Raw genomic sequence first — 17195 nt, 5'->3', positions numbered from 1 at the left:
ACCGGGAAAACATCTTGGATCTGTACCCAAATCTCAGCGTTGCCCTGCGCATATTGTTGACTTAGCCGGTAACAGTGGCCTCTGTTGAGAGAAGCTTTTCTCAACTCAAACTCATGAAAACTTACTTGCGGTCAACTATGTCTCAAGACCGTGTGAATGGACTGGTTGAAATTGCAATTGAGCACCAAATATCTCACAAATTGGATTACTCCAAGATAATTGAGGAGTTTACTGCAGCCAAACCAAGAAAGGTCCACTTATAGGGGGGTGAGTCAACCTATTATTCGATAATGCATGGGATAGACCTAGGCCTAAGTGTGTGTCACTGTGTTACGCTACATCATTTCAATGTCGAAATGAATATGAAATGTTGTTGAAAAGATACAAGAGCCAAATAATATGAAACAATAACATGAAAATATGGGAGCTGTTTAACAGTTAACCAGCGACGCTCTGAAAAGACGCGTTACAGCTGACAGTGGTCATTATAACGGTTTTATTTTGAAATGGAAAAAAAAAAGCTGTGTGTGTATTTAATTTCGCAAATAACTACGGTGTTAATTTAAGGCAGGGCTTTAGAACCACAGGGATACTTAACTGTTGTATTTCCATGATGAAAAAAAATGTTTTTTCAGAGTGATATACATGACAGCTCCTGCCACTGACTTTCAACCAGTGCGCAGCGCGCGCCTATGAGCCGTACAGCGCATGTACCTCGTTCATTCTAGAGCCTGCAACCTGCTTATTTGCCATCGTTGTGTGTGGTCAGTAACGATGTTATAACCTACATTTAATGATGGTGTTAACAGCGTACTTGTTTTAAATAGTTGGCAGTAATATGAGGTGTTTTATACGAGTTTTGTGAAGTCCACATGGGGGGCGCACTTTCGTTGTTTTGTCCTGAGCGCTTGATTGCCTCACGCCGGCCCTGCGCAAACTACAGGACCTATCAGCCTAAAACTTTTTGTGCAGTTATGACCGTATGCTTAAGAACCTCTTGCAGTTGCGGTGATTAGAAACCTTTGGAAAATGTTTGTTCTCACTATTGCCACTCCCTCTCTTCATTCACTGTAGCTCGCTCGACCAACACTGCTCTGTGTCACTGCACGCATGTGCTTAGATCGGGCAGTGACAGTGCCCAGTATGTATTCGGATATGAGTGTTTAAAGTAAATGAGCGGTCGATCGTATTTTGCAAATCAGCAAATAATTCACTACTGATCTCAGCACAGGCATATTGGAGGAACACTGGATGAGCCAAAAATAATTCACTTTATTCACCTCGCTGCCATGATTGTTTAACTGACATTATGAGGGGGATTAGATGTAGAAATGCCACAGACTCCAATGTTAAAACTCTGCTATAAAAATACAATTTCAAGATGTCTCGATGCATGCTCAATAATCTAGGTAAGGAAATCCCAGAAAGTTGAATCAGTTCATCTGGAGTGGGAGAAACTTTTCATCACTCATCTGAATGGCTTTATCAGTCTCAGCTGACTGCAGGTATCCTCAACCTTAGAAACAGCACAGTTGTATAATGACCGAAACCGGCACAGTTGCGCCACAACCGAAACCAGCAATCGGTTTCATATGCAAATTGCTGTGACTAGTGTATTATTCATAGAGGACTGGGGAATAGTTGCAACAGATGTTCACATCCTTGATACGGAGGAACGCTGGTTTAAACAGGGAGTCAGAGGCCATCTGTGTGAAAAGGAAACAGCCATCCCTGTAACGGGGTGGACTGTTAATGTCCAGTGACGTACATGTACATGACAGATGGCAGGCTAAAACATTACTCTAGAACAGGGATGGGCAATCTTATCCAGAAAGGGTCAGTGTGAGTGAAGGTTTTTGTTCCAACCCGATCCCACTAATCAACCAGTAGAGTCTTTGCTGAAGAACTTGATTAGGAGTCACAGGTGTGTAATTTGTTGTTTGGAACAAAAACCTTCACCCACATTGGCCCTTTCTGTATAAGATTGCCCACCCCTGCTCTAGAAGCTGACAGAACCTGTACCTTACCTGTCCTCTAGTGGATACCTTTCAAACTTCTAGTCATACAAAATATGCAGACGAGTATGTAAACAATGCCACTTGTGTGGCAACTACTTTGCATATGCGTTGCATAATTAAAGTATGTATTTGGCCTTAGAGACTTGATATCCCTTATGGAAAAGGGTTGAAAGAGTTTATGTAGATTCGGCCTTTAAAACTGTTGGGATCAGGACTAGTGCTGGACTGGTAATCTGGCATACCAGGCATTTTCTTGGTGGGTCGAAGCACCTTGGGGCCAATGCAATTTTAATTTTTAATTTTGCTAATGGCCAGCCCATTAAGCAGGGGCAGCGGCCTATTGGTTAATTTTCTATAATGACACTAGGCTGGCCCAATCACATCTCTTACTGGGCCAGCCCCACCCTCCCCCCTCTGTCCTCTGTTTCTCGTGTCAGATACCGTGGCTCAGAGCCAAACATCTGTGGATGAATGAGGGCATCTTTGTCAATTGTCAAGATGGATAAGCAAAAATAAAAGAAGGGGGTGTGGAGAAGTTGCAGGCCAAAAAAATTAATGAATCTAGATGCGGGTGCTGCCAAATGGGCAAAAATCACAGGTATGTTTGCTGCAGGGGCTCTGCAACAGTAGCTTCAACATCTATGGCGACAGCAGTACCCGCCATTATGCAGCAACAGGTGGAAGAAGGAGAGGTGGCTGGCCATAGCCACTGCCAGGCAGAGGAGCAGCCAGAGGAGCTGGAAGAGGTGCAGGCATCTGACAGGGAAGCCGAGGAACAGAGTGAGCAGGAGAAGAGTGTAGTTGAAGTGGTAAGCAGGGAGTAGCATGCAGGGAAACAGGGACTCTCAGGAAGGTAGTGTGTGTCATGCCATGATGATGAATGATGATTAATTCAATTAATGATGATAATAAGATAAACTAACATGATTGTTGCGCTAGCATAAAGTGAGACCGTCAGCTACTGCTGGTGCCCACTCAATCAATGCCATATAGCGTAGCATAAGCTATTTGGCATTGTTTTTGTAGCCTAGCATAGTTCCCCCGCAACTTCGTCTGACTATTGTAACGTTAACTATCAAACATTAGCATTGGCTAAGCAGTGAGTGACCTAGGGTGATATTGTATCATTATATTATTAAAATTATTAGGCTTAAGGTTCCCTTGATAAAGATGTGCGAAAAGGCTATATAATAGGTTACATCTGTAGCTCTTAAGTGCTGAAATGTATGCCTGCTTATGTATTAGCCACGTACAGGGAAACAATGGTTTTCATTTCCAACAACAGGCAACAAAGTTATCCTATGTTTATTTTAAGGTATGTGGTAACTATTATGATATATATGGTATGGTGCTGTTATTACTATCTGGGGTGATGTAGGCCTATATGTATTCTACTCCAGACCTTTCTCCTACACTTTGGTCAAAAACTGTCTGGTTTTGCTGCCCAGTAAGCATACAACGTTCACGTGGTAGGTGCATGAGCGCCAGTGTGCATGCGAGAGAGCTCAACTATAGTTCAAACTCCCCAAACAAACAAGGACACCTATGATTTAATTGCCCTATCACATACACAGGTCTATTACTCCTCTCTTAACATTTATCTAAAACAAAAATATGCTCTATTAATTGTGTAAACACCTTATGCAATTGTCATCATCAATATGTGGATACTTGAACTCTGTATGAACTGAATAGTTAGTATCTAATGAAATGAGATGGAACAGCTCCATGCATTAATTGAATAAACAACTATTTGGTCATTACCAGTATGTTATTGTTTAAATTGTACAGCTTTTTGCACATCTTTGTCAGGGATTTCCAACAATTCTGGATCTGAATTTATAATCATGTTAATACCCCACCCAGTTAATTGTAATCATCTCTCCCTCTCTCCTTATGTAATTGTCTAGTCAAGCCAGGTTGTTGAGGTAGCACTGGAGGAGAGCGACAGGGAGGAGCAAGAAGCTGTAGACTACCTTGCCCGTCCTCAGCCTACTATGATACAGTTGTATTTAAATCACCACCCCAAACAAGATGCTAAAAACCATGTCTTGAGGAAGGTGTTCGCCAATAGAGATGGCATAAGCAGGAAGTGGCTGACGTATTCGAATGAACGTCACACTTTGTTTTGTTTTGTATACCTGCCCTTTGGGAGAATAGTACAGTACGCATATTTAAGGGGAACACAAGGATGTTGTTTGGTGGGTGATGTTTCACCAACTGTGGGAAGCTGGTCTGGGCCAAAATTGCCAGGCTGGTGTTATTTTTTGTCCCAGACCAGCCCCGACGAGGTCTGAGTGGTGATTGGTTGGTTATTTCAGGGCAAAAAAAAAAAAAGTCGATATTTTTACCTGATTCCTTTGAGAAACCCGAAGCATATAACGCGAGGTGGTGTGTCCTGTGAAGAGGAAGAGGAGTGGAAGTGTGGTGTCACACCCATGCACCCCCATTTTTCTGTTTGCGCGTTTTCTTTTGATAATAACCAGTAGAGAGAGAGGTATGTGTGGTTGAGTATCAGGGTGTGTGCTGATTTGTGTTATGCTGCAGGCAGCTTTGCATACTGTTGTGCAATCTGCCCAACAAACGGGTAACTGTGGTCAAGTTTTGGATACAGATGTCTGTTATTAACAAAACTTTCACAGTCACACATAGATACTCACAGATCTGACACACACACCCATAAATGCACACAAATGCACACACACACACACACATATACGCACACGCAATGGAAGAGGCAACAGAGCACTTCCTGTTCTATTGTCTGCATGTGACCCTTCAAACCCACAAACTCACATGCATGTACATGTACACTTACCTATTCATAGTTAACACTGGTGTTATAGTTTTGTATAGTTTTTTCCTTCTTTTTTTTGTTGTCACTACTTCATACCTGCCCCTAGTTGTTTGTTCAGTTCATCAAGCAGAATTTAGATTTATGTGCTCAGCAGAAGCAATATAGGGGTTAGCTTAGGTGTTTAGCCCAGCTCCTCTTGTTTTTATACTTCCTTCCCAATGTTGTTTAACTTTTAAACTGTTTGTAAAAAATTTTTTTTTTGGATTTCCCCCCTTTTTCTCCCCAATTGTACTTGGCCAATTACCCCCACTCTTCCGAGCTGTCCCGGTCGCTGCTCCACCCCCTCTGCCGATCTGGGGAGGGCTACAGACTACCACATGCCTCCTATACACGTGGAGTCGCCAACCGCTTCTTTTCACCTGACAGTGTCGAGTTTCACCAGGGGGACGTAGCGTGTGAGAGGATCACGCTACTCCCCCCAGCCCCCTCCCCGAACTAGCACCCTGACCGACCAGAGGAGGGCATACCCACAACCAGCTTCCCACCTGTGGACACGGCCAATTGTGTCTGTAGGGACGTCTGACCAAGCTGGAGGTAACACGGGGATTCGTACTGGAGATCCCCGCGTTGGTAGACAACAGAATAGACTGCTATGCTACCCGGACGCCCTTGAAATTTATTTTTTTTTAATCATTGTTTGTCTAACACTTTTTAATTTTATTTATTTTTTGTCTTGTAAAGCACTTTGTAACGTTGGTTTAAAAAGTGCTACATAAATAAAATTATTATTATTAATAATTATGATAAACACCTACAGAAATAATCAAAAAGAAAAAGCTATCATGTGTTTGTGGTTGTTCTTGCCCCTTTAGATGTGAGTTCAAGGGAACAATTCAGAAATGAAAGCAAAACAAAAGCATGCAAGTAAAAAATTTTGTTCTGAATGTTATTCGTAGTCGCATGTTTTCCAGGATTTACTTTCGGATGTACATCCAGGATGTACATCGTGACTGCTTCTCTCCTGCAAGGTTTCTCTCTCTCCCTCTTTCTCCTTGACTCTTTTAGGAGCGTTTCTCAAAGTGAAGTCACATGCGCTACAATTGCCCGGCACATCTTTAATTAATTTTATTAATTTGTCCTGTCTTTCTTCTATCAGGTTTTACTTCACCAACTGGCATGGCACCACTGAGGGAGAGTCTCCAGTCTGGAGACACTGCATTAGTAAACTTAGAGGAGGTGTCAGCTCACAGAAAATACCAGAAGGGATTCCTCTTCTGGACGCTGCCTCCCTGGATTACCTGTTCGCCCAGGTGTGTGTGTTTTTCTGTGCCTGTGTGATTGTGCATATACACATAAACACAGAAGTAGATTACACTGGCAGATTTTTTTTCTCTACCCGCTAAATTTTGCATTGAGTTAAAAAGGGCAGTTTTGTCCTAATAGTAAAAAAGCTGCTTTTCTGCTAATTGTTCTTCCTAACCAGGAAGTTTTTCTAAGGCTTGCGTAAGATTTCTGACCCTCATTCATTTGGTGTAATTGATCTAAATCACATGCTCCTTCCTGCCTCAGTGATTTAGAGCCAGGTGTAGTCACAGGACACTCCCTTTTTCAGACCGGGAAAAAGAAAACATCAAAAGCCGTGTTTGTTTAAATTTTAGAAGTCAAGGAGTTATTGTGCTGCATGGTAAATATATGTTTACAAAATAAGATGACCACGTTATTAAGTTGGTCACATATGTTTAGCGCCTTTAAATAGAGAGGGCTTATATAAAAATGGCTGTAGTAGTTTAGCCGTTCATTCATATGCATAAAAATTCTCTGAAAATTAGACATTGTCTAATTTTGCCATTTAACAGAAAATATTAGAGTGCTATTAGAGGGGAGAGCCACAGCATCAAACACATTAGATGTCGTCAATCTGTATGTTGGATGTATGCTTTCCAGGGCCAGCATGACTTTCAGATAGGCTTGGCCCCACTGAGAATGCCCCAGACAGAGGCAGAGCAACATGAGATCGAGAATGAGTGCCTGGGCATGGCTGTTCTAGCAATCACTCATTACGCCATGAAAAAAAACATGCCCCTATCCGCCGCCTCCAATGAAATCAGGTAATTTTCGTTTTCTCTCTCTCCTCTCTCTCTCTCTCTCTCTCTCTCTCTCTCTCTCTCTCTCTCTCTCTCTCTCTCTCTCTCTCTCTCTCTCTCTCTCTCTCTCTCTCTCTCTCTCTCTCTCTCTCTCTCTCTCTCTCTCTTTCTCTTTCTCTCTCTCACACACACACACACACACACAGTAGTAATAATAATAATAATAAATCAATATTGTATAGCGGTTTTCTAACATTCAGTCACTTTACAATAAACAGGGTGAAACAAGACAACAGATAAACTTAACACAGACATACAGGGGTGGATGGGAAGGGGGGCTATGAGAGGGAGAAGCGGCAGCCACACACGACGCCAGCAGTACTCTCCGACTTAAACACATACAAAAGGGCAAGAAAAACAAAAAAACAACAGCACCGTAGACGATGTTCTGTAGGGGTTTACTCCCATAGCCCATTCCTCTCCCGAGGTATCCACTAGGCCAGCGGTCGGGAACCTATGGCTCGCGAGCCATATATGGCTCTTCCGGTGACGGCATATGGCTCCCAGACAATTTTGAGTTGAAAATTTAAAAAAAAAAAAATCAGTTTGGAACTGATTTTAAAATACTTGTGATATTTCTTAATAATACTGTGTCATTTTAAAGTAAACAGAAATTAGTTTTGAAGATAAATTTCACGGGTCACGGGTCACCCGTGGGTCGGGTCGGGAACCAATGGCTCGCAAGCATGTCCGGGTCATTGTAAAGTGAAGAAATCAATTTTATCAGATAGCCAACTAGTTTATCCGCTTCAACCCTTGTAACGGAAAAGATGGCGAAAAGAAAAAAAGACGATGATTACCGTGCATTCCAGGCTGCGTGGACAGAGGAATTTGCATTTGTGGAGAGAGCAGGATCTGCGGTATGTCTAATATGCAATGATAAAATTGCTTCGATGAAACGGTCAATTATAAAGCTGCACTTCGATACGCACCATGCTTCATTTGCATGGAAATCTCCAGCGGGGGACAGCAGGAAAAGGGCATGCGAGGAGCTACAGCGGAGAGTGCAGATGGGTCAGCAGCAACTACGTGTGTGGACCAAGCAAGGTGACGGGAATTCCGCTAGCTTTGCGGGGGCTTTGGCAATAGTAAGGAATGGAAAGTCATTCACAGATGGCGAGTATGCCAAAACATTCATGCTTGATGTGGCCAATGAACTGTTTGATGACTTCCCAAATAAAGACGAGATAATCAAACGAATAAAAGACATGCCCCTGTCAGCAAGAACTGTGCACGATCGTAGCATCATGATGGCAAATCAAGTCGAGGAAACACAAATTAAGACATAAATGCCGGGACATACTTTTCTCTCGCGTTAGATGAGTCAACAGACGTTAGCCATCTATCTCAGTGCAGTATAATTGCCAGGTATGCTGCAGGTGACACACTGCGTGAGGAAAGCTTGGCTGTTTTGCCAATGAAAGGGACAACAAGAGGAGAGGATTTATTCACATCTTTCATGGAGTTTGCTAAAGAAAAAAAAACTACCGATGGATAAACTTATTTCTGTCTGTACTGACGGTGCACCCTGTATGTTGGGGAAGAACAAAGGATTTGTAGCGCTTCTCCGTGAACATGAAAAGAGAGCCATCCTAAGTTTTCATTGCATCCTGCACCAGGAGGCGCTTTGCGCTCAGACGTGTGGCCAGGAGCTTGGCGAGGTGATGTCGCTGGTCATTCGAGTGGTCAACTTTATTGTTGCCCGAGCTTTAAATGATCGCCAGTTTAAAGCTCTGTTAGAAGAAGTTGGGAATCATTATCCCGGTCTGCTTTTACACAGCAACGTGCGTTGGTTGTCAAGGGGGAAGGTGCTCAGCCGTTTTGCAGCTTGCCTGAGTGAAATCCGGACTTTTTTTGAAATTAAAGGCGTCAAGCATCCTGAGCTAGACAACACTGACTGGCTCCTGCAGTTTAACTATCTCGTGGACATAACTGGCCTTCTGAACCAGCTCAATTTGAAAATGCAAGGTATTGGAAATACAATCACATCCCTTCAACAAGCAGTGTTTGCATTTGAAAGCAAGCTGGAAGTCTTTCTCAGGGACATTGAAACAGGTCGTCTTCTGCACTTTGAAAGACTGCAACAATTTAGAGATGCATGCTTAGCAAGTGACTCCACTCAACATCTGGATCTCCAGCAGCTAGCTGGCTTTACGTCCAATCTCCTGCAGTCATTCAAAGCACGTTTTGGAGAATTTCGTGCGCGCACTGGTCTTTTCAAGTTCATCACTCATCCACATGAGTGTGCAGTGGACAAAATCGACCTGACATGCATCCCCGGGGTCTCTATCGGAGACTTTGAGCTGGAAGTTGCTGACCTGAAGGCATCAGACATGTGGATGAGTAAGTTCAAGTCACTTAATGGAGAGTTGGAAAGTCTTGCACAACAGCGAGCAGAGCTGGCAAGGGAACACAAGTGGACAGAAATGAAAAATCTTCAACCTGAAGACCAGCTGATTCTTAAAACTTGGAACGAGCTTCCTGTGACATACCACACAATGCAGCGTGTGAGTATTGCCGTACTGACCATGTTTGGCTCTACATATGCATGTGAGCAGTCATTCTCGCATATGAGGAACATTAAGACCAACCTACGCTCACGTTTAACTGATGGAAGCCTCAACACCTGCATGAAGCTCAACCTCACCACGTATGAACCAGACTACAAGGCCATCAGCAAAACCATGCAGCACCAGAAGTCGCATTAAAAGTAAGACATATTTAATTTATTATACGTTAAAAATACTATATGGCTCTCAATGAAATATATTTAGAAAAATTTGGCTTTTATGGCTCTCCCAGTCAAAAAGGTTCCTGACCCCTGCACTAGGCAGTGGCACTAGTTAACCCATAGCTGGGGGCTGGTTTGTGGGCATCAGGGAATATCCACACACCAGTGGGCCTGCGTACCGCACATCTAGGGGGCAGGCCTCCTCCGAGTCCCTTGTAGTTCAGCCGGGGTTCAAGGTGTACCCAGTTACCGTGTGTTGCCACGAGGAGGCGCTACATTGGGCTTGCTGTTGGAGAGGCTATGCACTGGCAGGGAGAGACTTAGGTGCTCAGCTCTCCTGTTCGCATTTCTGCTAGCCAGCAGTGACGGTTGAGAGTGAGACATGACAGGCACAGAACACTACACCAACACACTAGACGCTTCACAACAACCCCACTTTTACACAAGAATGTCAGACACAGTACTGTTGTTTATGATAATTGTGAAGTTTTTGTCAACTACAACCCGCAACAACCCTTGAATGTACCTGGTCACCAGTTAATTAAATGTGAATGTGTAACTGACAGTAACTAACAATAAAATCTGTTACCTGATTTGCTCATAAATGAGGGTTAGTCACTTTGGATTTATAGATTGTAAGAATTGATATTGCAGTTACTCTCTTTATTTATGTTGTCTAATTTATTACCCCTTTCCTTTGTTCTTCCATTATCCTCACGTTCAACAAACCTCTCTGCACATATACACAAACTCTCACGCACTCGTCTACTCCCAGAGCTAATACAATGTTGTTGTTTTTTTATCCTGCCATGTGATATGTAATTTTCTCCTCACTCATGACATATACACAAAGACGAGGAATTCTGTATATTCACAATAACTATCTAAATAATGACAAAGGTTCCCCCTCTGTGGCAGTCACTCTTGAATCCATGTTTCCCTGCCATTGCCTTTGACTGATACATGCACACATGTGCGTGCAAATGGTAGAATGTAGGTTAAAACAAACCTTATTATCAATCTCTTGCTCCCTCCATCTCACCAGCTACAAGCGTTTCATTCCTGAGTTGCTGAACCGAAACATCAAGCAGCGTAATGTCTTGACGCGCATCCGCATCAATAACGTCTTCAAGAAATTCCTCAACGAGTTCAACAGACGCACAGTCAAGGATAGCAACATCACACCGTATGACCTGAAAATCAAATACCTGGCCACGCTGGAGAGTTTGACCAGTGACCTGGGCTTTGAGCTACTGGAGCCCAAGTCTGTCACCATCACCCAGGAGGGTGAGCTCAGCAACAGAGGCTACAATGGTAAGAATTTAGGGGAAGAGGAAGCAGTTACCATAGTGATTTGGCTCAGGAGCTGACGGTACAATATTGCAAAAGAGGTAGACATACAGCATCAACCAAATCAATGGAGCGGTCCTTGGATAGTATAATTTCCTTTCAATATGATTGTCCAAGGCGTAGCGTAAAGCAGGTAACATTTTTTAATCAAACTGTAAGGTTCACATTTCCATGTGAAATTGTCTAGTTGGGCTCTATGAACTAAATTTATTTCAACTAAAGTGTTTTTTGCAGTCTCACAATTATTCAAATGTTGTGCACAAAACTGCCCCCTCCAAATGATTGAGTTATTAAGAGAGATTCATACAGCTTAATGTAAACAAAATCCAACGGTAAAAGTTGAACATAAGACAGGCTTAAAGAACAAAAAAGTAAGTAAAAAGATCCACACCTCATTATAGGTTTGGCTCCTTGTTTAACTAGTTGTTGGTGTCCTCTTTAACTGCAGTGATTGATGAACGAGCACACATCTAGCAAATCAACCACAAAACTTAAATTTTGATTTGTGTATATTACAGTGTTCACCTAACTACTCACATAAAATTATAGTGAGACGCTGCTGTCATTAAGTGTCACTGGCCTCTTGGAGGTGGAAAATCAGCACAACTAATCTATAAAAAGAGGGATGGACAGCTGTGAGGGAGTGAAGGAACCCTAATTTGTTGATTCTTGATCCTAGGATACTACAGCCATAGCCAAGGGCAAAGCCAAGATCAGAGCCTGGAGACCGGCTCCGACATGCAAGTTTTGGTTTCTGGCACTACTGGTATCTCCTGGAGGAGGATCCCTACTACTGTGAGTGTTTGTATGAGAGATAAAGAGTGGAAGAGAGTGAGAAAATGAGGGAGAGACAGTATTTACTATGACGCATAATCCAGTCTTTTTTGGGAGGGGGGGGGGATTTTTCTCCCTTTTTCACACCAATTGTATCCGGCCAATTACCCTGTTTTCTGAGCCGTCCTATTTGCTGCTCCACCTCCTCTGCCAAGCTGGGGAGAGCTGCAGACTTTCACATGCCTCCTCCGATACATGTGGAGTTGCCAACCGCTTCTTTTCACCTGACAGTGAGCATGTTTACATGGCCACAATAAACCGATAACTGGGAATAATCAGGTAATGGTAATTTGACATGTTTACATGCACTTTGGTAATGCGATAATTGAAGAAAACAGGTTTACATAATTCAGTCAATAGTTGGATTTCTTGCCAAGTACATGATGTAAAACTGTTATTTTCAAAACTTCCTGTCAACATGGCGTCGCTTACCATGGTATCTCCGCCGGTTAGGGCTGTCCTTAAGTGGAATTTGTTGCAAAACATGCAAAATACCGCTCTCCTTCTTCGTGTTCTGCATATGAGCAGAAAACGACAAGAAGCATTTATACGGCAAGCATCTGCCATTGGTCTAAGCAGCATAGGTCTTCCTCTACTCCTACCTAAAACTCGTGCTTGCTGGATGCACGTTAGGAGTAAGGACTGATGGGAGAGAGTGGTGCTCAAGGAATTCTCATATCAGGAGTGGAGAGAGAATTTCAGAATGTCTCGGAGAGCATTTGTGAAAGTGTGTGATCTGATGATGTCATGTTTGATTAACTGCATCCGCGCACATTTTGACAACATCCATTTTATGTTATTTTTTTTACATTTTTACACATGCGCAGATGTAAAAGAATGAAATAAACCAGATTAACAGTATACATGCGCAGAATAAAACGGAATATTGGTCAAAAAGCTAGGTGTGTTTATCGGATTTTTCATAATCCGATAACGGCCTTTATCCGATAAAGTATATCATATTATGCTGTTTACATGACCATTTGAATAATCTGGTAACTCCATAAATCCGATAATGATCGGTTTATTAGTGTGCATGTAAACATGCTCAGTGAGGAATTTCGCCAAGGGGACGTAGCCGTGGGAGGGTCATACTGTTCCCCCCCAGTGCTATTCCCCCAGCTCAGCAGAGGGGGTGGAGCAACAACCGGGACAGCTCGGAGGAGTGGGGTAATTGGCTGGATACAATTGGGGAGAAAATGGGGGGGGAAATCCAAAAAAAATAATTAATCTTTGGGTTACTTGACGTAATACCTGGTTCTTTGATAACAGATTGAGGTGTTCACTATGGGAAATGCTTCAGCGTTACCAACTATGGCAGCTCCAAATGACACCATGTATGGCAGTGACATGTTGAGAGGTGATCAGGCTCCTCCCTTATTATCATGGTCGACTGCCAATCAGGTCATTCTCCAATAGTTTTCTTCCTGTGAGCTATGCAAAGAGGGAAATGTCAGTGAACCGCCTCACTCTGTTATCAAATAACCAGGGATTACGTTAAGTAACCCAAAGTTATTTTTCTAACCCCGTTCGGTGTTTCACATTGGGAGATATACATATATCAGCCAAAACATTAAAACCACCTGCCTAATATTTTGTAGGTCCCCCTCGTGCCGCCAGAACAGCTCTGACCCATGAGGCATGGACTCATCAAGACTTGTGAAGGTGCCCTGTGGTATCTGGCACCCAAACATTAGCAGCAGATCCTTTTAAGTCCTGTAAATAATGAGGTAGGGCCTCAATGGATTGGACTTGTTTTTCCAGCACATCCCACAGATGCTCAATCAGATTGAAATCTGGGGAATTTGGAGGCCAAGGCAACACCTTGAACTCTTTGTCATGTTCTTCAAACCATTCCTGAACAATTTTTGAAGCATGGCAGGGTGCATTATTCTGCTGATAGAGGCCACTACCATCATAGAATACCATTGCCATGGGGGGGTGTACTTGGTCTACAACAATGTTTGGTAGGTGGTACGTGTCAAGTAACATCCACATGAATGCCAGGACCCAAGGTTTCCCCAGCAGAACATTGCCCAGAGCATCACACTGTCTCCGCCGGCTTGCCTTCTTCCCATAGTGCACCTAGCCACCTTCTTATATTGCTCCATGGTCCAGTTGAGCACTTGAGCATGTTTCACCCCCATGCATACTATGTACATGGGTTGCGGGTCCCTGCCTGAAATGTTGTCTTCACGACGTGGGATACGGGTGGGTTGCAGCCTCTTTAACCTTTGGCTCTGTTCCTGTGGCAAGGGTTACAGTCACAGACATGGTGACTGAGTGGAAAAGGAGAGTGCTGTTTAGTTAAAAATGCAAGGTAATACTACCAGGAGTTAATCTAGCCAAGCTACCAAACACTCATCAAGACACATAAGCATAATTTGATTTGTCGTGCTAGCTAATAGGGTGTATTCCGTAAAAAACTGCTACTTGAGTTAGCTTGCTGTGACGTGTTAGCTAGACTCCGAGTGTGTTGGCTCGGCTAACAAGCTAATGCTAGATAGATTGACAGAACAGGCTTGCCTTGATGTGTTAGCCTATTAGCACCACACCGACTACACAATTAAATAAATACTGTGTAGCCCAAGGACAAGCTCACCTTTATGTGTGTGCCGTTCCACTAGAGTGCACTTCGTTGCAAGGGATTGCTCAGCATGAACCAGAACTGTAGCCGGTACCATGTTTGGAGCCGGGCTCCTATGATGGGTTGTCTGTGAACAGTTGGGTGAGTATCCAAGCTAGTCCAGATGCATTGATGGAGTTTACAATAGCTTCTCGTGGGAAGAAAGTGAGAGTGACATCTTCAGGGCAGTTGACTGTAATAATAAGAAGGGCAGCACCTGATCACCTCTCAACCTGTCTGCGACTGATACACATGGTGTCAGTGTAGCTTCTGTAGTTGGTTCTGCTGAAGTGTTTCCCATAGTGAAACGCCGAGTGAAGTTAGAAAAAGAACCAAGTACATCATTGCCTGCAATTAGTGAAAGTTTATTCCTGTACACTTTGTTTTGCAGAACGTGGTGATTCCCAAAGAGAAGGGTAAGTCGAAGAAGAACAGGCAGGATGGGAAACAGAAGAAGGATTTAAAGAAAGAAGCTGGGGATGGCTGGGTTGTCTTCTGTGACTTCCATGAAATCACACACACTGTCATCAAAGATGCCACGGTCACCATCTACAGACAGGACTACAAGAAGATGGTAAGATACACAGCCACAGACTTTCATGCACACAAATACACAATTTAATTGTGAACTTATTTGAACTGTATTGTATTGTCCCATGGCCTCCATCTAATTGTCTGTCTTGGAGCCTAGCTTTTTGGCTTGACCGGCCAGGCCAGCCTTAGAACCGTGAATGTCCTTGAGCGACCATGTTAGAGTGACTGAGTGATCATGTTAGAGTGACTGAGAGAACAAGTTACACGATTGGGCCGCTGGATCAGGTGACCAACAACATCGCTGAAGTTACATGATTATTCGGCTGACCAGTGATGTCACTGGTAAACACAGAAGTGGGACAACAGAATTATAATGGAATTATAAAATTTTTGAAGAATATGATGCGCAGGATGCCAAGCAGTGTCCAGATGCCACCGGAACAGCCCAGGACCCAAGCCACGTGACTAGCATCACCATGTAAAAAAAAAAAGATAACAAGAATTATATGGATTTATAAGATATATAAAAAGAAAATGTGAAGAGGAGAATGCCAAGCAGCATCCAGGTGGTGACCACCATCACCACAGAGACCGGGGAGGAGGGCCGACTGCACGTGCACACAAGGGAGACTCACATGATACCATTCACACAGAAAAAGAGAAAGGAGAAGGCATCATTCATAGAGAGAGAAAAGACATGAGCGAGAAGAGAAGTTTACAATAGTCATTAGTCATAATCAGTTAAATCATCAATTAGTCATCATCTATATGCTATAATCTCGTTCGCAGAACAGTGGTTGGTAAATTCATTAAGACAGAAACCGACCCGTCATGCAGTACAGGTTGTGAAGCACTCAACTTAAAGGCAACTAATTGTAAGATAAGGCAAAAAGGTGAGTTTTAAGTTTGGATTTAAAGGACTCAACAGACTGATTATCTGATGGCAGCAGGCAGGTTATTCCACAAGAACGGGGCCTGATAGGAAAAGGCCCTGCCACCAGCTGACCTCTTTTTAACTGTGGGTATACACAGGAGCTCTGTATTTTGAGAGCGAAAAGCTCAAGATGGAATGTACGGTTTAAGGAGATCAGACAGGTAAGATGGGGCAAGCCCATTTAGAATTTTATAAGTCAGCAGAAGCACCTTGTATTCTGATCTAACATGGATAGGAAGCCAATGAAGGGAGGCAAGAATTGATGTAATATGGTAAAATTTCCTAGTATTAGTTAGGATTTTAGCAGCAGCATTCTGAATCATCTGAAGACTTTTAGTACTAGAATGTGGCGGACCTGAAAACAGAACATTACAGTAATCAAGTCTGGATGAAACAAATGCATGTATTAGAGTCTCTACGTCAGCCATGGACAGAAAAGACCAAATTTTAGCTATGTTGCTTAAGTGAAAAAAGGCAGTCTTGGTGATTTCTTTAATATGCGTATCAAGGGAAAGGCTGGGATCAAACGTAACGCCAAGATTTTTGGCTTCCACACTTTGTGAAATGACAGAGTTGTCGCTTGTTATCATTACTTGATCAAACTGTTGTCTGTGTCTTAACAGGGCCAATGACCAGCATCTCGGTTTTATCTGAATTTAAAAGCAGAAAGTTTAAGTGACATCCGATTTTTCACAGTAGCCAGAGCAGCCCTTATAGGCACATACAGCTGAGTATCATCGGCATAGCAATGGAAATATATTCCATAACTGCATATAATTTGGCCAAGAGGTGAAATATAAAGAGAAAAGTAGAGGGCCAAGAACTGAGCCCTGAGGTACACCATATTTAACGTCAGAGAATTTTGATGCAATATTACTACAGCAGACACAATGTGTTTTTCCAGATAAGTAGGACTTATGCCAAGAGAGAGCTAAGCCAGAAATGCCAAAATTACAATTTAATCTGTCTAATAGTATACAGTGATCAGTGGTGTCAAAGGCTGCACTGAGGTCCAGTAGTAGAAGCACAGAAGTGGAATCAGAGTGCATAGCTAACAAAAGCTCATTCATCACTCTGGACGATATGTGGTCACATTTTTGATAACATTAAATGTTTAATTCTGTAGATTATTAGGTACTTCGTTGCACATTTCACCAGTACCAGTGGTAGGAATAATTATTAGATAGTTGTGATTCACACATTTAGGAGAGGGGAGCTTGGGAGCAA

The 17195-nt window shown here is 42.9% G+C and overlaps 1 protein-coding gene across 1 annotated transcript in view; it reads left to right on the top strand.

Moving 5' to 3' along the window:
- Positions 1–17195, top strand: part of jak1 (Janus kinase 1) — a 77803-nt gene that overhangs the window by 28910 nt on the left and 31698 nt on the right. Inside the window, exons 4-8 of the mRNA XM_056277910.1 lie at positions 5972–6125; positions 6760–6923; positions 10736–11004; positions 11720–11835; positions 14892–15074. Coding sequence (XP_056133885.1) covers positions 5972–6125; positions 6760–6923; positions 10736–11004; positions 11720–11835; positions 14892–15074 — 886 coding nt within the window. The remainder of the gene's footprint in view (positions 1–5971; positions 6126–6759; positions 6924–10735; positions 11005–11719; positions 11836–14891; positions 15075–17195) is intronic.

Source organism: Lampris incognitus, chromosome 3 (assembly GCF_029633865.1).
Source record: "Lampris incognitus isolate fLamInc1 chromosome 3, fLamInc1.hap2, whole genome shotgun sequence".
Lineage (NCBI taxonomy): Eukaryota > Metazoa > Chordata > Actinopteri > Lampriformes > Lampridae > Lampris > Lampris incognitus.
The sequence above is the reverse complement of the archived record's forward strand: the minus strand, read 5'-3'. Positions and strand labels throughout refer to the sequence as shown.